Source organism: Bos mutus, chromosome 25 (genome assembly GCF_027580195.1).
Source record: "Bos mutus isolate GX-2022 chromosome 25, NWIPB_WYAK_1.1, whole genome shotgun sequence".
Classification (NCBI taxonomy): Eukaryota; Metazoa; Chordata; class Mammalia; order Artiodactyla; family Bovidae; genus Bos; species Bos mutus.
Window position 1 is genome coordinate 20849060 of NC_091641.1, and position 22818 is coordinate 20871877.

General features: G+C 42.9%; 1 protein-coding gene across 1 annotated transcript in view; it reads left to right on the forward strand.

Moving 5' to 3' along the window:
* Positions 1-11656, forward strand: part of GGA2 (golgi associated, gamma adaptin ear containing, ARF binding protein 2) — a 29482-nt gene extending 17826 nt beyond the window's left edge. Inside the window, exons 9-17 of the mRNA XM_070362212.1 lie at positions 363-444; positions 2365-2490; positions 3217-3336; positions 3632-3660; positions 4072-4205; positions 5648-5805; positions 8349-8518; positions 9951-10061; positions 10564-11656. Of these exons, the coding sequence (XP_070218313.1) occupies positions 363-444; positions 2365-2490; positions 3217-3336; positions 3632-3660; positions 4072-4205; positions 5648-5805; positions 8349-8518; positions 9951-10061; positions 10564-10674 (1041 nt within the window). The 3' untranslated portion in view covers positions 10675-11656. The remainder of the gene's footprint in view (positions 1-362; positions 445-2364; positions 2491-3216; positions 3337-3631; positions 3661-4071; positions 4206-5647; positions 5806-8348; positions 8519-9950; positions 10062-10563) is intronic.
* The last annotated feature ends 11162 nt before the right edge of the window (positions 11657-22818 follow it).

Genomic DNA, 22818 nt, shown 5'->3' on the forward strand with positions numbered 1-22818 from the left:
TTTGGAGAAACTGTGGTGCGCATGTACCACAACATGCATATCCATTTGTCTGTTGATGGATATTTGGGTTGCTTGCAGCTTCAGGTGATTATGAAATAAGCTGCTCTGAACACTTGTGTTCAGGACCGTTTTGTGTGAACATGTATTTTCCTTTCTCTTGGGTAAACACCTCAGTGTGGGATTGCTAGGTCATAGACTGGGTGTATAGTCAACTTTTTAAAAAGTGCCAGAGTGGTTGTATCATTTTATGTTTGAGACAGCAGTGTTTCAGAGTTCCCATTTCTCCACATTTACACATCTTGAGATCTTTCTTTTTTTATAGCACACTTACTGAGAATTTTATGTAACAAACTATTTTCTAGGTCGTGTATGAGAGGTGTGAAAAGCTGCGGCCCACCCTGTTCCGGCTGGCGAGTGACACCACTGACGACGATGAGGCGCTCGGTACGGTCTTATTCTCCAGGCATAGGCAGCACACAGCCCAGAGTGTAGGACCCGCGTGGGGCTCTCTGCCTGCCGTGGGGCTTCCTCTGTGCTGCTGACACACAAACTCGATGGTGGCTTCTAGGTGTTCCAGTGGTTGCGCTTGCGGATGGCATTGATTGAGTTGATTCTTGCAATTTTCAGAGGAATCTGGGCTTGAACAAGAAATGAGCAGCAGGCCTGCAAACATAGAAAAGGGTGGAGGTTTACCATCTGAGTTGGGTGTGAAGGGGATAGAAGGAAGAGCAGTTCCCACTGAAGACTTGCAGAAAGACTAGACCTCTGAGAGATCTGAGAAGCAGCTGCGAGAGGCATGTCTGGGAGGTTTCACACCCAGAGTGCCTTCAGGGGCTGGGTTGGGGAGCTCAGCGACGTGGCCAATGTGGAGTGAAGGGCACATGGGAGAACTTAAATCCTGTGCACAAGTATAGAAATGGCTAAAGCTTTTTATTTTCTGGAAGATCTCAAAACATGTAAAAGGGATTCTGTGTCCGTGTCCTCTTCACCTTCTGTTCACAATTGCCAGCTCACAGTCAGTCTTGATCTTGTTTTACCTGTACTGCACTGTCCCTTTGTCCTCCCCCTCCCCACACCCCCAGTTCTGTTTTTAAGCAAATTCCAAACATTTTGGAGTAATCTATCAGCGTTCAGATTTCCTGGGCATTTCTCTGTCTATTCATCTCTTGCTGACCCTTTTTTTTCTTTTTTAAAGTCTGTTATAAATCAGAACCAGAAAGGAAAACCATGCTTGGTATTTAAGTCTCTTTTAGTGGTAGCCTCCTGTTTGTTTGCTTTTTTTTTTTTTAATTTCATGCATGAAAAACATGTCCTTTGACTTGTTTTTCTTGGTCTCACTTTTCTGATGGCATCTCCCTTGGTGTTTAATGTTTCTCCATTCCTGATATTTCTGAAATTCTTGATTTCTTATAAATTGAATCAGGAATCTTGTTCAGATTCAGATTCAAATGAGGGTGTGTGGGGGAGGAACAAGAATACATCATAGGTGATGTTATGAGGCCCATGGTGTCTGGTTTTCTGGGGGTTTTTTGTGATGTAGGTATTCTAAGCCTGTTATTTTCTCTGGTGGCAGTGAAGTCAAAATGAATGAAATTTAAAACACCTTGCACATGCCAAATACATTCAACCTCTTGTTTGTTCACTTCCATTCAGTTTAAAAACTGACAGGAAATTAATAGTTGGTTGCTCTTGAAGGCTTCTCCTAGCATGGTGGCCTGCAGTGTTACATACAGCCCCTGCCCCTGTTGCTATTCTCTCTCCCAGGAGATCCTTTCTTACAGGTAAACCAGACCATGAGATACCCTTGAGATTTTTGAAATCCACTGCATTGTTTATCTGGATATTTCAATTTGAATGTTCAATTTCCATCAGGAATGCTTGATCTGTATTTAGATTTTATGAAATTTACAGGTGAAAATGTAGATTCATGTACCAAATTGTTCCTTACACACTTTCCAATGACTGAATAAAGTCCCAGAAATGTCTTTTAATATTTGCATCCACATTGATGAAAAAGCTTTAAGTTTAAATTTTAAATTAAAACTAAGTTAAAGATTTAACTAAGTTAAAGATTTAGTTCCTCACTTAAAAGGACCATACTTCAAGTGTTGGCTGTCATACTGGGCAGTACAGACCAAGAAAGTGAAAAGATTTGGTTCCTCCTCCAACCTGAGAAGGAAATGTTGAGGTTCAGCACTTGAGTGACTGGGTCTGCCAGGGGCCTGGTCTCGTGACCTGGGGGCAGGAGGCATGGTCATACTGAACCTGGTAGAGCTGTGTGGTTGCTGCTTTGTGGATGGCTTAAAAAAGACTGAGAATGTTGGTTGCTAAACGGGGGATTCTGATTTTTCTCTTGTTCTTCAGCGGAGATTCTCCAGGCAAATGACCTCCTCACACAGGGAGTTCTGCTGTACAAACAGGTGATGGAGGGCCGTGTCACCTTTGGGAACACAGTGGCCAGCTCTGTGGGAGACATACCTGTGTCCAGAGGTATGTGCAGAGAGCATCTTCCACCCTCTGCTTGGGGTAGCCTGCAAATCCCAGGAAAGAACTGACTCCTCAGAACATTCTGGGTTATGGTGTAGAAATGAGAGCACACACCCTCTTTTCCCTTTCCCTTGAGAATTGGTTTTATGCAGCCAGACTCTGCCCCCATGTGTCATCACACATCAACTGCTGGGCAGCAACTAGCTTGTAAACAGAAGTGTGTGGTGGCTCTTCTGGGGCCAGATTCAGATTGTGCCTCTTGTGAGTGCTTACTTAGGGGAGCTACGCACCAAAGAAGATTGACCATCAGTGGTTCCTAGTGCAGGGCTAGCTAAATCAGAATTGGTCTAAAATAGTGCTTGAAATGCAGATTCTTAGACCTTTTTGGACCTAGATTACCTGGAGCTGGACCCCAAATTTTTATCAAGCACGTGAGATGATTTTGATAAGCGTGATCAGAACCTCAAAGGCCTCTGAGATGGAGCAATCCGCTCTGCTCTTGTCCTGGTTGGATGGACTGTAAGAGGATTCTGTGATGGCAGGGATGGGAAGGCAGTTCCTCTGGCTGCCTCGTATTTCAGATGCCACTCAAGGCTGTGAGTCAAGCCAATCAACGGCAGTGGAGGGTTCTTCAGGGGTGTGCTAAGAGGGTGTGATGTCTTTTGATTGGGAGGAGGCCTGAGGGAAGTGGAGCTTTCACTCATATTTATTTTCCTGTCTGTTTTCTAGTCTTTCAGAATCCAACAGGCTGCGTGAAGAACTGCCCCCTGATTGACTTGGAGGACAGCGGGTCTGAGCAGGCTGGGGCTGTGACGCCATCTTTACTGCATCAGGACCTGGCAGCCTTAGGTAAGGGTGGTGTCTGGGGGGAGCTGGCACAGCGTGGTCCTGACTCCCAGGGGGAGAGTAAGCCCATTCCCCTTGGGGAGTGTGTGCCTGTTTTTAGAAAGAATTGGGTTATACTGGGAAGTTCAGAGAGATCTTCCTTGTACCCAGTCTCAGATTTGCCATGAGTGAGTTGAGTGAGTTCCGGTAATTTGCTTTGTCTCGGCTTTCTGAGTGCTCTAGAAAGGATGGCCTTAGTCTCCAGCTTGTATCAGGTAGAGTTACTGATGTGCACCTCCACGGTGTTCCTTCCTTGCAGGAATCAGTGATGCCCCAGCTACAAGCAAGGTAAGGAGGCTCTTTCTGGGGGCTGGAGAGGAGAGGGGAGGTCCCTCAAACCTGCCTTCATGAAGGCGGCACTGCCCCGGGGAGGGGGGAGGGGGACAGCATAGCCTGGTGGCTCTTGTGGACTCGGAGGTCCAGAGCCTCTCCCTCACTTCCACTGTCTGGCTTAAACCCCTGGAGGGAGACGTGTTTTTGCTCTTCTTCTGTCCCTGCCCTCTTCCGTTGTATCCAGACTCTTGCTTACCAAAGGTCTGCTCAGGAGTCAGGCCCTCTCGCCCTTTCTCCACCTGCCCTAGGAGACGTGGTTAGCCTGCTCTGCGGTGGCTTTGGGGTCAGGAGAGCTGTGCCCTGGTGTCACCATGGCTCACAGTCATTCATACGCTGGCCTTACTTCAGCCATTCCTGGTTTGACAGGTTGCAGGTCAGAATTGCTGTCAGGAAAAGAAGAACCCCACCACCAGTGCGCTGCCAGCTGGCGGTGCTCAGAGCCCTTCTGCAGAAAGGAACTTGCTGGACCTCCTCTCCCCACAGCTGCCTCCGGGATCTCTGTGAGTCTTGTGGGCAGGCAGCCGAGAAGTGTTGCTCCTGTGTGCCATTGGCCGGGCTGCCGCTCTCCCTGAGGGCTGCCCTGTGTGCCGCCCCTTTAAGTCCCCATCCACCCCGAGTCAGGAGGACACATGCCAAAGGCCAGGACCCCTGGAAAGCGGTTTCAGGAGTAACATCAGCGGTAGCTGATGATGATGTTTTTGGTCTTTATAGGTTGGTTTTCTGTTTTCTTGATTTCACTAGTTTGCAGCGATGTTTGATCGCTAGAGAAATAGATCATATAGAAAATCCTAAATACCATTCCCTAAACACGAGGTTGAATGCGCCTTCTTTGCTTTTATCCTGCACATATAGTAATATGTGGCTTGTTTTACACAAGGGAGGTTATAATTTACAGGTTGTGCCATGCTATGGGTTTTTTTTAACTTTTTAAAAATAATTTTACGTTTGGCTGTGCTGGGTCTTGGTTGCTGCTCTGGTTTTTCTCTGGTTGCAGCCAGCGCGGGCTCCTCTCTAGCTGCGGGGCACAGGCTTCTTGTGGTGGCCTCTCTTATTGCAGAGCAGGGGCCCTAGGGCGTGAAGGCAGGTAGATTCTTTACCACTGAGCCACGAGGGAAACCCCACTGTGGTTTTTTATATCACACATCTTTGATACATTTTCATCATTCATGTAAATTGGCTTCATTCTGATAGTTGAATAATAATTCATATACATATAATGTATACTTCGTCATTTCCCTCTTGGGGATATTTACGTAACTTGCAGTGTGGAGGCACCTGAAGAGTTTCTGTAGTACAGATTTATATAAATAGAGTTGCTCTAAGGTATGAATGTAAACACATTTTCATAGATCCTGTCCCTTTGCCTCTGGCAAGGCTGGAGCACTTTGCCCTCCCCAGACAGCTCCCTGAGAGCCTGTGTCCCTGGTGGAGACCTCCGAACTGGGTTGAGATGGAGCTGTGCTGGGAGGTCATTCTTATTTATATCTAACAGATTTCTTCCTAGTTTGCTCTTTATAACCGCTTGACATTCTAATTTTGGTGGGTCACTTCTGTCTGGACTTAGGTTTTCCAAAATTGTTTTTGATTTGTGTTCCAAAGGGACAAAATCATGAAGTATGAATGATGTGGCCAGTGTAACATGACTGCCTGACAACATTAATTAGTTTATTGGGTTCTTATTGTGTGCGCACAGATACACTTCATATACTTTCTCATTTAATTCTTATTATAACCCTATGAGATAAACATTAAAATGTCTCCATTTTGCAGATAAAATTGAGGCATGGGTTAGATTACTTTTCTAAACTCATATACCCTGAAAATATGTACATACACACATATGCATACACATTTATATTTATTTTTTCCCTTGTTCTTCAGAAAGTCTAATCAGATTCCCAGATTTCTCTACAGTTTTTCCAATCTTATTATTTCTTTGCAGGAATTATATTCCACAGAAAAGTATCCCCAAGGAAGTACCACCAGGTACCAAGTCCTCTCCAGGTTGGTCCTGGGAGGCCGGCCCATTGGCTCCTTCCCCATCTTCCCAGAACACTCCTCTGGCCCAAGTGTTTGTCCCTTTGGAGTCTGTTAAGCCCAGTAAGTACAGTTTCACTCTTTTTTCCCTCTCTATTAGACACCCAGCTTTATCCACTCTGGATTGATAGGAGTGGCTCTTAAACTGGGGAAGATACATGGGGGTTTATACTGTTTTATATCCTGCTTTATTTACTATTAAAAGCCATAGCATTGTTTCATGCCCTTAATCTTCAAAATCTTGCCTCCAGGCAAAGGATAAGGCAGGTGGCTTCATGGTCTCTTTGCTGATATTTTTCTTAGTTTTCTATCATGGGGTTGACTCTGAAGCATATTGGAAAGCAGAATTTAATTAGGGTTCTTGAGTCCACACAGGGACGTGATCTTCATTTGGAATTCAGGAAGGGAATGTTCAGTGTGACCTGAGGTAAATAAGAAGAGCTGGAATTAGAAGGAAAGGAAGGATTTGACTGGTGAGCCTCTTCCTCTAAGGAGCCTCATTAAAGCAGGAGATGTAGATATTAACCTCCCTTATTACAAAGGGAAGGAGACTGGAGGCCCAGCTAAATAACGTGACTGCCTGTGGTCAGCACCCTGATATGTGAGCAGGAAACAGCTGAGATCTTCAGGTCTAGGGCCTGGGCCCCTTCCTGGGGCACAGAGTGCCCTTGTGGCTCAGTGTGGTGAGCTCAGATTGCAGAAGACCTTGGAGCCAGGCAGAGCAAGTAAAGTCAGCAGTGGGGGCCCTTTGCGTTCTTAATTTCTATTTTAAACATAATAAATTAATAAAGTATTAATTTCCTAGTTTTGATCATTGTACAGTGGTTATATATAATGTTAATATTTGGATAAGCTAGGTGAAAGGTATATGGGAATTCTTTTATGTTTTTGTAAGTTTTTTAAAAAGTAATTTTTATTGGAGTATAGTGGGGTATAGTCGATTTACAGTGTTGTGTTAGTTTCTGCTCTACAGCAAAATGGATCAGATATACATATATATATGTATACACGTACACATACACACACACATAGAGCTCCATTCTTTCTTAGGTTCTTTCCCCATATACCCTAACTTTTTATAAATCTAAAATTATTAAAACAAAAAAATGTTCAATATAGTTTTAGAAAAGGTAGAAGAGAACAGAAAATTAAAATCATCTGTATCATTACCACCCAGAGATGGAAGTTTTGTTAATATCTTGGTGTATTTTCTTGTCTTATCCATTTACATATATTTAAAAAATTGGTACTATAGTATATATACTGTTTTATATCCATAAATTCATACTTGTGTCACTAACATGTACTGTAACTCATTTATTCAACTTCTTTCTGAAGGATAATTTGTTTCCAGTCATTTACTGTTTAAACAGCGTTATAGTCAACAACTCATTGCAATAAATGGAGACCCATTTTTAAAACTTTCCTGGTTATTTCATTAGGAAATAAAAGAGGAAATGCTGGGTTTAAAATTTTGACCTTTGCTACCAAGTTTCCTTATAGAAAGTTTGCCGTTTGCCCATAACCTCACCACCATACCTCATGATTATTTTCAGTCTTTTAAATCTTTGGCAGTTTCGTTGTTAAAGTATGTATTTGTAATGTGCATTTTGATAAGTGATATTTGACATGAGATAAGGATCTTCATCAAACTTTTTACCAGATGGTTAGCCATTTATCTACCACTTACTGAATTAGCCAATGATTTTCAAAAATACTCTCTTGACGTGTTAAATTCTCAGGTTTGGGTCTCTTTTACTTGCCATTTTGGATCGCAGTTTTGTCCATACCTGAGGATTTGTTCATGCAGATAGCCCTACTCCCCCTCCTTTTCTTATAGTTGGTCTCATGAATCTTTTTTCCCCCCAAATTAACTTTGAAATTATTTCTTAGCTAAATTAGGACAATCCCTTTAGTATTTCCAAGACCTGATTAATTTGAAAAAATCTGATGTCTTTACTGTTTTGTCAAATTAAATATAAGAGATGTTGTATGTGTATATTGTCATACAAAAAAGACCAGAAGGATATAGGCCCAGATGTTAGTGGTGCTTACTTTTGGGGAGTAGTAAAGGTGTTTTCTGTTTCATCCTTTATGATATCCTGTATTTTTTGTGGTGTTCACACATTATCTTTTAATATTTATTTACTTGACTCTTGTAGATCTTAGTTTTGGCATGTGGCATGCAGGATCTTTTTTCTTTTGATTAAGTTGCCGCATATGAGATCTAGATCTCTGACTAGGGATCGAACCCACACCTCCCGCATTGGGAGCATGGACTCTTAGCCACTGGACCACCAGGGAAGTCCCCATATGTTATTTTAATCATAATCATTTCTTGCTCAAAAAAAGTTATTTTTTAATTTTTTTTTTTTAACTGGTAATGCATGGTCGGGTGGCAGGGAGAGATCAGTTTGGAATGTCACAGGAGTCCGCCAGAGCTAATGAGGACTTGGGTTATGGTGGTGCAGAGGGTTGAGCCCAGGGCTGTGCTGAGTGGAGGAGAGGAGGACTTGGTGACAGATGCACGTCTCTTTCAAGCATGGCTGCTCTTCAGGGGAGTTTGCATTAGCACTAATCCTCTTGGTTGGGTCCTTCTCTGCCAGGCAGCCTGCCGCCTCTTATCGTGTATGACCGGAATGGATTCAGAATTCTGCTCCACTTTTCTCAGACTGGAGCCCCCGGCCACCCAGAGGTGCAGGTGCTCCTGTTGACCATGATGAGCACGGCCACCCAGCCTGTCTGGGACATCATGTTTCAAGTGGCTGTGCCAAAGGTGAGTTAGCAGCTGGCCCGCTCCATGGAATTCTTCAATAAAGGCTGTCGTTTTTGAGCATCAGGTCCTTTTTGGGACATTATCTATGAGATGGAAAGGTCAGAATCTTCACTTAAAGTAGATGAAGATAAACGGGAATTTTGTTGGCTCAGTTAACTGGGGATTCCTGAATGTGTATCTTCACAGATGGCTAGATTCGGGTAGGTTCGTAAACAGTTCCTTAAGAGCCTGTCACTTTCCCTCTCTTGACTTTGTTCTTCCCTTCTGGAGCCTGTTCTCTCACAGACAGTCTCCACAAAGCAGGAAAACGGCCACCAGCAGCTGCAGTTACGTGGGCTTTAACTCTTTTTATCTCAAAATAAACTGCCCGCTGGCATGAGGCATTGCATATGGATTACCCAACAAAGGGCTGGGACCGGCCTTGTTGATGTTACTAGTATACCTTGGGCCAGTAACTCATGTTCCGGGATGTGAGGTACTCTGGCCAAGTAGGATATTACATCCCTTTGTCAAGGGAAGTCAGTCCCCACAGGTTAACAGCCAAACTAGACTCACAAGAAATGGGCAAGGGGCCTGTCCTGAAAGGAAGGATTCAAGGCAGACAAAAATAAAACTCTGCATTTGCTTTTCTTTTTCTTTAAGGTTTACTTATTTTTATTTTGTTATTATTTTTAAATTTATTTATGGCTGTAGTGGGTCTTGGTTGCTCCACGCGGGCCTTCTCCAGTTGCAACAAGTGGGGACTGTTCTTCCTTGTAACTGTGTATTTTGTATTGGGGTACAGCGGCGCAATAGTGTTGTGCTAGTTTCACGTGAACAGCGAAGGGACTCAGCCGTACACACGCACGTGTCCATTCTCCTCTAAACTGCCCTTCCATCCAGGCTGGCAGGGTCTGCTCTCCAGCTGCAGTGTTCGGGCTTCTCATTACTGTGGCTTCTCCTGTTGTGGAGCTGGGGCTCTAGAGCACGGGCTCAGTAGTTGTGGCAAATGGGCTTAGTTGTTCCCTGCATTGGCACTGCAATGGCAGGTGGATTCTTTACCACTCAGCCACCAGGGACACCCCAAACTATGCACTTTCTAACATTCATGGTAATTTTGTAGGGCATCGACTCTCATTACCTCTATCTTACAAATTATCAGTCCAGGGTTCAGAAAGGTTAAGTATTTTGCCCAGAGTCACAGAGCTAGTGAGAGGCAGAGTTAGAATTCAGTGCAGGATGTGCGGTCTTTCTTCATGTGCTGCATCTCAGAAGCTGACCTTTGACCACACAACTACAGATACACTTTCTGTATGGGTGGGGTGGGAGGGTCTTCCAGATTCTTTCAGCCATTGGTGGGGTGGAGGCCAAGCTCTCCTGTTCACCAGATCTTCCTCATTAAAGCTGTCATTTGTTAGGCATGAGTTATATGTTGGATTTCTCCCCCCGATAGTCGATGAGAGTGAAACTGCAGCCGGCGTCCAGCTCTAAGCTTCCTGCTTTCAGTCCTTTGACGCCTCCAGCTGTGATCTCTCAGATGCTGCTGCTGGACAATCCACACAAAGTACGTTCTGGTATCTGTGCTAGCAGGGAAATAGGGGCCCTTGAACTCCAGGTAGGCAGCCTGGCAGGTGGAGAGAACTGCATTGAGGTCTTAGTTTGGTTGGGATGCTGGTGGAATGTCCCTTGCTGGAGTCTGTTTTCCTTTGGGGCTGATTGGAAGATCTGTGACCAGGTTGTCATAGCTGTGGACCAAGGGAGTGGTCCACACTCTCTAGCTCCATGGAATCCTCTGGAAAGGTAAGGCCAGCCTGTCGTCTTAGCTGGTCTCCACCTCATGGCTGCTAAAGTGTGGGAAGACACCCAGGGTGTCTTCCTGGCTACCCCGTGTTTATAGTCCCAGAGGGTCGAGGCCAGGGTATGCCTGTCATCCAGGCATACCTAACTTGGGTGGAGTTAACATACACATACTGTTACTTGCTGACTGCTGAATGGGTAAAGGCTTTGACTCTGGGCCCATCTCCCTGTCACTCCCCACTAATTTAAGGTCTTTTATCTTTGCCCAGGAGCCCATCCGGTTACGGTATAAGCTGACATTCAACCAGGGTGGACAGCCTTTCAGCGAAGTAGGAGAAGTGAAAGACTTTCCGGACCTGGCAGTCTTGGGTGCAGCCTGACTCCTCCCAGGACAGAGCTTGCCGTTCACGCTTAGGCTAATGTTCCTTTTGCTGTCTAGATAGGACTGATCATGGTGATTTAGTGCATAGTGCCAAGAGTTCTGTCCTGACATCAGGCTCTGGATGCCAGCCTCCGACTTATTCTGCAGATGTGTGTGTGTGTGTGTGTGTGTGTTGCCAGGGGGCTCAAGGGGAGGGATGAAGGCAGTGTGGGAAATGCTAAAACATTTCTGATAACCATCTGCTGCGGTCATGTCTGGTTTTGCACGTTGGTGGACACTGATGTCCCTGCCTCAGGTTGGAGGTTTTATAAGCCAAAGTTGTCACTGTTGTTTTCCATGTATTATTATCTTTTCATTCATCCACTCTGTGCCTTGTCAGCCTCTGAAAGTCTTGGTTGCTCCCAGGCTGCTGTTCTCAGGGACCCATAAGGGACCTGGTGGTTCTTGGGGCAGAGTGTCTTCTGGGATGCTCTCTTCCAAGAAGGACCTCGTCTCCATTTCCATTAGCCAATGCTGCTTGCATGTGTCCCGGAAGACCTTCTGAATGGAACGCTTGTTGCACTGTGTCCTAGGCGAGGGGTTGCCACTGGACCAGAGGACCGCGCTTGGTGGGCCAGTCATGTCCTTTACCACTGTGCCTTAGAATCGCCTGTAGACAGACCCTGCAGGGCAGAGGGGAAAGCAGATCCCAGGCCTTATTCAGGCCTCAGGTTCCATGGGCTGGGCAGCCTGTCTGGACCCTTCCTCAGGACCCTCATCTCCATCCTCCTCCTCTTTCTCTGCAACCATTTACCCGGAACTCTTTGAAGGTGACACAATGCCAGTCGTTGTAAGTCATAACTGACAGGTTCACCCTGGCCTGCCGACTTCACAATCCACGGTGAAGAACTGTGATGCAAATGAGATACGAAAAGAGTTTAGCAATGATTCAAGTGGTGACTAAATCTAGAAAGTCATTGAATAAATACCTGTGTAACAAATATACTTTGTGGAGTTTTGAGTAAGTAGGAGATGCAATGCCCATTGCATTTGGAGATGATAGGCTAGAAGGGATTGCTCGTCTGTTGAAGTGAGGAAGACTTCCTGAAGAATGTGGAACCTTAAGAACTCTTTCAGGGAAGAGAAGCCCTGAAGATCTGAATGAAGCTGAAAGAGACGGATTTTTGTTACATTTTTGTCATGGTGTGAACAGAAAATTCCAGGCTTGTTACAGTTATTCCTTAGCACCTACTAGGTGCTAGCCTTTTTGTGCGTGTTTTCCAAGTCGTGCTTGGCCTGATGAGTGGAGAGAGCTAAGCCTGGCTAAGATGGCCCGATGTAGGATATGAGATCTGAGCAGCTCACCTGTCTGGGCAGGATTCCACTTCAGAAACTGCATGGCTTTTGGGGGGGCTCTTTGTCACAAAATTGGGTACTTTGTAGTCTGATCTTTTACTTCCTGCATATAACTGAAAATCTGCCAAGACTGTTGCGGATGGGAGCTGTAAAAAAAAATCAAGGTATGCTTGATGTGAAAACTCAAAACAGGTAAGTGATGGGGTGATTTCTTCATTTGTCATAACTCATAAGATTCATTTGACTCTAAAGTCTTTATGTTCAGATAGTCTTTAGAGCCTTTATAGGCTCAAGTTTATTTCATAAGGTCTTCTATACTGCCTATTGTAAAGACGATGCCTGGCTATGAAGAGCTTCCATCCAAAATGGGTAAATGAGACTGACAACATGAAAAGACCTTTATCCCATAGTTAAAAGGTAGAATCTCTGTGTGTGAACATACATCTGTTGCCTAGGAGACAGCTTGCCAGTGGTTCTCTGCTTGGGTGGAGTTGGACAGGGCAAGGGGGTGGGGGGTGGGTGTCCTGAAAGTGGCCAGCAGTGCCTTCTAATTCTGAAGTTCAGTGACCACTTAAGACATAGCCCTTATCCTTTATTCACTCAACTGGTAGTTGACTAGCTGCTGTTGGGAGACCCATCATGTGTCTGGCGGAGGTTTGACACTGATGACCCCGTGTTTCCCCTCTCCTGAACTCCTCCTCCCAGGATCCTGCTCATCCCTGTCTCTCGGCCTATCTCTGACTGTTCTTTTAGTCTTTCCTTTAAATGTGTTTGCAGAGGATTTAGTCCTGAGGGCTCTTCTGAGCATTCTGGGCAGTTCACCACTAGGCGGGTGGTAGACTTCTTGCTGACCTCAGGTCCGTGTTTCAGGCCGCCTAGTGGATGTCTTCATCTGGAGGTTCCCACTGTTGCCTCCAAGTGCTTAAAATGGAACACAGCCGCCTCCCTCTCTTTCTCTCTGTTCATTTATTTGAAAGCACCTTTCTAAGCCTTCATGGATTCTTGATTCCTGCTTCATCTCCATTCCTTCAGTACTGTTTTCTCATCTGGTCTGTTTCTTTTTTAAAAAATTTGTTTGGCCACACCATACAGCATGCAGGATCTTAGATCCCTGACCAGGGATCGAACCTGTGCCCAGTACATTGGAGGGGAAGGTCTTAACCACTGGACCGTCAGGGAGGTCCCCTCGTCTAGTCTATTTCTAAATAGTACCACATTTTGGCCTCCCTGCTGTATTGTCACCGCCTTGGTTTAGCTTTTTTTTTTTGGCACTACAGTAGCCTGCCTCTCAGTTCTCCTCTGAGCCATTATGCATTATCGTTGGCCACCATCAGATTTCTGATCTGGGTACCTGATCCCTGCTGAAAAAATTCCAAACGGGTGGTCAGTGCTCTAAAAGTGTGTGCAGCTGAATTCAAGTTGCTTACTTGGGGCATTCAGTGCCCTCTGTAACTGTGTGCTCCCTACCTTTCTGGCATCATCTGTCAAGAATAGAGCACACTGCCAGAGCCACAGGAAAGTCCCTTCACAATGCCATGTTTTCTCATAATCTGACTACCACCTGCAGTTAACTCCTTTTATCTCCAATGAATTTAAGTTTGGGCTAAAATGCTGCTCCATCTGCAAGCCACTCTGGGAGGGTAGATGGGCTGTGGAGATAGTAAAGATTGAAAGAAGGATAAAAAACTTAAGACCAAACACATGAATACTAATTAAAAATGAGATAATGTAGATTAAGAGATCAAACATGAAAGGTTGAAAGCAAAGGTGATATTCTCATACAAATAGTATTTACTAAAGTGTTTATGGAGAAGGCAATGGCACCCCACTCCAGTACTCTTGCCTGGAAAATCCCATGGATGGAGGAGCCTGGTAGGCTGCAGTCCATGGGGTTGCTAGGAGTCAGACACGACTGAGCAAATTCACTTTCACTTTTCACTTTCATGCACTGGAGAAGGAAATGGCAGCCCACTCCAGTGTTCTTGCCTGGAGAATCCCAGGGACGGGGGAGCCTGGTGGGTTGCTGTCTATGGGGTCGCAGAGTCGGACACGACTGAAGCAACTTAGCAGCAGCAGCAAAGTGTTTATAAATCACAAATTCTTTAAATATATCTAATACAGAAGGTGCTTACTCAACCCCCAAATACAGAATATAGAATTCTGTCAACTAGTTTGTTTGGTTTTTATACTAAGAACACACACAATAGAGTGCTGGCCATGATTTGTGTTGTATTTTTTAAGAGGGAACACCTGACCTCTCACTGGGAAGAAGCGGAGTCAAGTAGATGAAGTAGGATGAGCCCGAAGTCCAGAGAGTTCGCCACATTTTCACTTTCAGCTGGCATGAAAAACTCCAGGCCTTCTGCCCCTTGCCCAGCGTGTTCCCGGGTATACCCTGTTCCCTCTGAGAAAGCGTGCATCTAAAAATGTGTAAACATTCTGCTGCTTTGACTTCTATTCTTGAATACATTATCCCATGGCTAGAGGTAATACTTTTCATACTGTTGAAAATACATACATAACATTACAAAATATATACATGTTGAAAATACATACATACATACATGCTGCATGGTGGCATGCTGCAGTCCATGGAGTCACAGAGAGTCAGACACAACTGAGCGACTGAACTAAAGTGAGGGGTAATACTATTACTTTAGAAATTGAAAAACCTACTGTGGTGTTCAGGCTCCAGATAACATAGGTTTTTAAAGTTTGAGGTCTTCTGAAGCCCCAACAGTTTAAAGTAATTTAATCACCCCCTAGTTGTAATTCTGTTCTTGAGCTTCATGTACTGCCTCTAGCCATGTGACCTGGGACAAGTAATTTGTCCTCTTCTGCTTCCTTCCTTGAAAAGAACACAACAGGATTGTTTTGAGAAGTGAGTTGTTATACATGAAGTGACTCCAATCCTGCATGGTAGTAAGCTAAGACTCATTTCATTTACTGTATGTTTGTCCCTCTGGTTTCTAGTACATGAACAGACTTGACTTATCCATAACTTTTTGTTTTTTTGCTGCAGCGTGGTACGCGGGATCTTAGTTCCCTAACCAGGGATTGAACCTGTGCTTCCTGCAGTGTAAGCTTGGAGTCTCAACCACTGGATCTTCACTGCCAGTGAAGTTCCCATACCTGAAATTTACCTCATGAAATAAATGTAAGCAAATATTTAAAATTTTGGCAGGGTTCAAATTAATACTGAAATGCAGTAAATATCAAGGATAGATAAAAATATTGGAAACCACATGCCTAAATCTAGCCAAAAGCAGAAAGCCATAACAATATACTCAGAAACTAATGAACACACTTCCTATAAAATACTCACTCAAATTTTGTAAACAAGGCTATGTAATTTTAAACTTTACAACCCTGAGACTCAAAGAACAAAGTTATGATTGCAGGCAAGGGGTATGGGGGAAGGGGTAGTTAGGGAGTTTAGGATGGACTTGTACACACTGTTAAAAAAAATTCCTTGAACTTTGCCTCATAAATTGTGCATGTTTCAATAAAAATTTCAAAAATTAGAAAAAATTAAAATAATCCTGTCTCCAAAATCTGAAACAGATAACTGTTATTAGTTTATTCTTGTTTTTTGAGTGCATAACCAAAATACTAACTTTAAAGCTAGTGGCATATTGAAAGAATACACTTTGTAGAGCCTTTGGGAATGCAGTTAGCCACATTAATAATGCAAATGGACTATTTGATCATCTGAGTAGATGAAGAAATGGCATTTTCTCTCATTCATTGTTTATTCCTAATAGAATCAAACTACTAGCATCATGTTTAATAAGGAAATAACTACAGTGGCTTAAACACAGAGGCTTGTTTTCCTATTTAAAAGAAATCCAGAGGGCTTCCCTGGTGGTCCAGTGGTTAAGAATCATCCTTTCAATGTAGGGAAAACCAGATTGATCCCTGGTCTAGGAGGATCCCACATGCCCTGCAGCAATTAAGCCAGTGAGCCGAAACCCACGTGTTGCTAAGCTAAGAGCCAGGATATGTAGGAGTTTCTGCTGCAAAACCAAAAACACCCTTCCCCTCCATGTACATCAAGAGATTACTTCTAATCACAAAAGCAGACGTCTCAAGTTAATGATTTTAGTGCTTTTCTATGTATGGGAAAGGTGCCAGAGTCTGGACTCTGAAATAATTCCTGATACACATCTTGAGGACCAGTATCCTGTGTTTTTTTTTTTCTTTTCAACTCAGAATTCCCCTCAGGGTATACCATAGGGGCAGCTGCAGTGGTTGATGGCTTTATCACTGCAACATCCTTTGTTTATGGAAGTGGCAAGCGACATCCTTAGTCCACAGTGGTATAAGCATCACAAAGTTATTAGGGACCTAAGCTCCAACCAGTGCTAAGTCCACCACCCAAGGATGTACTCGACATTATGTTATGAGCTTTAGCTGCTGAAGTTCTAGGCAACAGAAAGGGAGTGGGGGGAGGAAGGAATAAAGGAAAACTTCTGACATTCTTAAGGTTTCCTGGAAGTTTTATGTGACATTTTAATTCACATCCTATTGGCTATTTAGTAACATGAGCTCACCTAGGCCACACCTAGGTGCAATTTATTTTTAATTCTCAATGTTAGCTTTTCAGAATTCAAACAGAAGGTGGAAAGTCTTCCCACCAGTCCTTCTAAGAGATACTATTACTAGTTTCTTGGAGATATTCTAGACATTTTTAAGCAAACGAACTGTCCATACTTTGCTTTTTTGTTGTTTAATGTAACTTGATGGCAAAGGAAGAAGCAGGTGGCAGAGGATGAGATGGTTAGATAGCATCACTGACTCAAGGGACATGAATTTGAGCAAACTCTGGGAGATAGTGGAGGACAGAGCTAGTAAACAATAGATGACTTGGTGATATTGCCATTATCAGCATGAACTGCTGAACAGAAAAAAAGAGTAGCCCCTGCTCGCCTCTCTTCTGACAGCAGATGGAATCAATCACATGTTGAAAGTGCTTTGTATTAAAACTGGCACATGAACTTCCTGATCACTTCCGTGTACCTCCAGCCTCTCCCTTCCACTGACCCCATTCCTGTGGGCAACAGAGGTTGAGATGGTTGGATGACATCACCAACTCAATGGACATGAGTCTGAGCAAACTCCGGGAGATAGTGAAGGACAGGAAGCCTGGTATGCTGCAGTCCATGGGGTCGCAAATAGACACGACCGAACAACAAAGACTGCTAAAGTCCGCCCTGCAGCTCTCCCTTGCATGGGGGAGTGAAAAAAGGATGGGTTTTGGAGTCAGGTTCAGTTTCTAGTTTCTTGCCATCTTGGGCAAGTTGCTTAACAGCTAGGCCTCAGTTTTTATATTCCAAATGATAAAAATGTTAAAAATCTACTTCATAGTTTTTGGTGACTATTCAATAAAGTCAACAAAATACCAGACCTGATAGTTACCCTTTAAATGTGTGTGTGTGCGCTCAGTCGCATCCGACTCTTTGTGACCCCATGGACTGTAGCCTGCTAGGGTCCTCTGTCCATGGAATTTTCCAGTCAAAAAACTGGAGCAGGTTGCCATTTCCTACTCAAGGGATCTTCCCGACCCAGGGATCAAACTGGAGTCTCTAGTGTCTCCTGCATTTCACCTCAAATCGCCTCATCTAAGATTTCTCTTTTTTTAATTTACTACCTTAACTTGTGGTTACTTCCATTTTGTCACTATATTCATTTCAAAACCTCTCCTGCTCTAATGGAAACCAATGAAATTTTGCTAAGGATACTAATAACCTAATATTTTCAGAGACAGCAAAAAAGATTGCATTTAATAAAAGCTGACCATCTCTATATTAAGATTAGGGTCAGCTGCAGGAAATCAAAAAAACTTCACAGCGGCTTAAGCAATATTTAGATCTCTCTATTAGATTCCCAACACTCTTGAACAAAGTTGGATGACTTAACAGAAATTTATTGTCTGGCAGTTCTGGAGGCTAGAAATCTAAAATGAGGACGATGCTCTTCCTGAAACCAGTAGGAGAATCCTGGGGTCTGTGACAGTCTTTGGCCCTCCCTAGCTTGTAGCTGCATCACTGCAGTCTCTGCCTTCATGGTCACTTTGTGTTCTCCGTGTGTGTGTCTCCCACGACGGTCCTGTAAGGATACCGATCTTACTGGATTAAGGACTCACCCCACTTCGTATGATCTCATCTTAACTAGTTACATCTGCAATGACACCACTGCCAATTAAAGTCACATTTGGAAGGACTAGGGGTTAGGATTTGTACCTCTCCTGGGGGGTGGGGGTGGGGGGAGACACAATTCAATCCATACCACTTGCAAATTCAAGAACCGCAAAGGTAGTGGACCTAGGACTGGTGTGCAGTCCATGGTCAGGTACCTGCTGCTGCTAAGTCACTTCAGTCGTGTCCGACTCTGTGCGACCCCATAGATGGCAGCCCACCAGGCTCCCCAGTCCCTGGTATTCCCCAGGCAAGAACACTGGAGTGTGTTGCCATTTCCTTCTCCAGTGCATGAAAGTGAAAAGTGAAAGTGAGGTTGCTCAGTCATGTCTGACTCTTAGCAGCCTACCAGGCTCCTCCGTCCATGGGACTCTCCAGGCAAGAGTACTGGAGTGGGGTGCCATTGCCTTCTCCGGGTCAGGTACCTAGATGTCTTCAATCTTGTCCTGCCATGAGTGACTTCATTCCTAAGAACACTCAGTGAGCCTCAAGATAGGTCAATAGAAGTTACCCAATCTGAATAACAGAAAAAAACAAGAAAGATATATACAGCTGCAGAGATCTGTGAGACACAATTAGGTGTATGGTGACCAAATACACACCAACATATACATAATGGGAGTTCCCAAAGGACAAGCGAGAAAAAGGGGCAGAAAAGTTGGTTGAAGAAATAATATCCAAAGCCTTCCCAAATTTGCTGAAAAACATTACACGTACATAAAATTCAACAAGCTTCAAGTAGGATAAAGTCAAAGAAACCCAGACCTAGACAAAATGTAGCCAAACTTAAAAGCCAAAGATAAAATTGTGAAAGCCCTTAGAGAAAAATGACTTACCACATACAATAAGCTCATAATAGATCAAGAGCTGACTTCTCACTGGAAACAATAGAGAAGGCAGTGGGATGACATATTCAATGGTCTGAGTAGGAAAGAATTCTCTACCCAGCATTACTGTCTTTCAGAAATGAAGGTATAATAAAGATATACCCAACTAAAGGCAGATAATTTGATGCAAGCAGATTTGTCTTGTGAAAAAAGCTTTCTTGAAGTTCTTCAGGCTGAAATGAAGTGAACAGTAAGTCTACATGAAGAAGCAAAAAATACTGGTGAAGGTAATTTTAATTAAAAGACAATTGCACAAAACAATAATAAAAAATGTCTTGTGTTTATAACAAAGAAACATACTGTCTGTGGTAACAGCAGCTCCGCAGAGAGGGGAGGGAGTAGAAGGCTGAAGCAAGGTGGTGGTGGTTCACATTGCTCACTGAGACCCCATGAACTGCCACGTGCTGGGCTCCCCTGGCCTTCACCATCTCCTGGAATTTGCTCAAACTCATGTCCGTGGAGTCCATGATGCCTTCTAACCATCTCATCCTCTGTCGCCCTTCTACCCTCAATTTTTCCCAGCATCAATGTCTTCCAATGAGTCAGCTCTTCCCATCAGTTGGCCAAAATAGTGGAGCTTCAGCTTCAGCACCAGTCCTTCCAGTGAATATTCAGGGTTGATTTCCTTTAGGATTGACTAGTTTGATCTCCTTGCAGTCCAAGGGACTCTCAGCAGTCTTTTACAGCATCACATTCGAAAGCATCAATTCTTCAGCACTCAGCCTTCATCATGGTCCAACTCTCACATTCACTACATGACTACTGGGAAAACCATAGCTTTGACTATATGGACCTTTTCTGGCAAAGTGGTGTCTCTGCTTTTTAATACACTGTCTAGGTTTTTCATAGCTATTCTTCCAAGGAGCAATCGTCTTTTAATTTCATGACTGTAGTCACTATCTGCATTGATTTTGGAGCCCAAGAAAATAAAATCTGTCACTGTTTTCATTTTTTCCCCATCTGTTTGCCATGAAGTGATGGGACTGGATGCCATGATCTTAGATTTTTAAATGTTGAGTTTTAAGCCAGCTTTTTCACTCTCCTCTTTCACCCTCATCAAGAGGGTCTTTAGTTTCTCCTTGATTTCTGGAAAAATAAAATTAACAGACTTTAATAAAATCAACAAACTTTAGCTAGATAGACCACCAAGGGAAAAAAAGACAAATATTGCCAAAATCAAGAAATAAAGAGGGGCAATTACTACCAATTCTGCAGAAGTTAAAAAGGATTATAAAGGAATGTTACAATTTTTTGCCAAAAAATTTCACAGATTAGATGAAATGGACAAATTTGTAGAATTTCTCAACATACCAACTGATTTAAGAAGAAACAAAGTCTTAATAGATCTATAACAAGTAAAGAAGTTGAATTAATAATTTAAAATATTCCCACAAAGAAAAGTCCAGGCCCAGATGGCTTCACTTTGAATTCTGTCAGCTATTTAAAGAAGAGACGTTATAATCTTTACAGACTCAGAAAATGGAGAAGGAAGGATCACATCCTTCTATGTGGATCATTCTATGAGACCAGTGATATCCTTAAACCAAAATTAGACGAAGATCGAAAAATGATATTACTGGCTAACTTCCCCCATGAACATAGACATGAAAATCCTCAACAAAATGTTAGCAAAGCAAAGCTGGTAACATATAAAATTGTTATACCCCATGACCAAGTAGAATTTATCCCAGGAATGCAAGATTGGTTTACCATCCAAAAAACTACTGTTGTATACTTATACATCATATGAATAAAATAAAACCACACAATTTATAAAATACAATATTTTAACATACTGATGGAAAAATAGGAACAGAACGAAACTTCCTTGACTTAAAAAAAGGGCAACTATGAAAAACGTACAACTAGCATCGTACTTCATGGTTAAAGACTGGATGCTAAAGACAGATCCTTAAAAGGATGTCTGTTGCCACTTCTGTTCAACACTGCACTGAAGATTCTAACCAGCACATTTAGTAGATGGAAAAAAGAAAGACATCTAACCTGGAGAGAAAAAGGAAAATTTTTCATTTTTTCATGATTCTGTATGTGGACAAATCACACACACACAGAAAGACAAAAGAAAAGAAAGACAGTGCTAAGTCATGTCTGACTCACGCGACCCCATGGACTGTAGCCTGCCAGGCTCCTCTGTCCATGGGATTCTTCAGGCAAGAATACTGCAGTGGGTTGCCATTTCCTTCTCCAGGGGATTTTCCTAACCCAGGAATCGAACTCAGTTCTCCAGCATACATATAGACACACACAGACAGACACACACAAACTAGAACTGAATTTAGATGTTCAAGAGGTACAAGAGAATCATACAAAAGTCAAGTGTGTTTCTAACACAAGGAACAATATGAAAACCAAATTAAGAAAATTTCATTCACAGTAGTATTAACATGAATACTTTGGAATACATTTAGCAAAAGAAGTAGAAGACATTTACAATGTACAGTGTTTGACTACTATTGTTTCTACTAGGGGACAGCTGTAACGTGGACACATTTTTGGTTGTCACAGTTTGGGGGAGGGGATGCTATTGGCATCTAGTGAGTAAAGGCCAAGAATGCAGTTAAACATTTTACAATGCATCGGACAGCCCTCCACAACAAAAATTATCTGGTGCCAAATGTCAATAGCACCAAGTTTGAAAATTCTGCTCTAAATAAATGGAGAGGCATTTCATGTTCATGGATTTGAAGACTCAACCCTGTCAAGATGCCAGTTCTCAAATGGATCTATAAATTCAATATGATCTCTGTTCCAGCAACTTTTGGGGTAGAAATTGATAAGCTGATTATATGATGTATATGGAAATGCAAACGGTATGGAGTAGCAAAACAATTTTTTAAAAGAATAAAATGAGAGGACTAACATTACCAGATTTCAAAACTTAGTAAACTACAGAATCAAGACAGTTTGGTATTGGTATAAGAATAGGAGTATAGATGATGGAACAGAATTAAAGTGCAGAAACCCTTACATTTATGTCATTTGATTTTTGACAAAGATCTAAAGGCAATTCAGAGGAGAAGGAAAAGTCTATTCAACAAATGGTCCTGGGAGAGTTGGAGTTGTATGTGTGTGTCCGTCACTCAGTTGTGTCCAACTCTTCGCGAACCTGTGGACTGTAGCCTTCCAGGCTCCTCTGTCTATGGGATTTTCCAGGCAAGAATACTGGAGTGGATTGCCATTTCCTTCTCCAGGGGATCTTCCCGACCCAGGGATCAAACCTGGGTCTCCTGCATTGCAGGCAGGGAGAGTTGTATACCTGCATGCAAAAAAAAAAAAAAAAAAAAAAAAAGAACTTAGACCTTCACCTCATATCATACACAAAAAATGAATTCAAACTGGATCATAGATCTAAATGTAAGAGCTAAAATTTTTAAACTTCTAGAGAAAAATATATAAGTTTATGATTTCTGGTTAAGTGAAGATTTCTTACATATAATATCAGAAGTATAATTCATAAAATAGAAAAAGATAATGGAATTTATCAAAATTAAAAATGTATGCTCCTCAAAAGGCATCATTAAGAAAATGAAAAGACAAGCTATAGATTGAGAAAAAATATTTGCAAACCACACCTCTAATTCAGGAATTACATACAAAATACATAAATAGCTTTGCAGTTCAATAATATGAAGACAGACCTTCCCCAATGGCTCAGAGGTAAAGAATCTGCCTACAGTGCAGGAGACTCAGGAAGACAGGTTT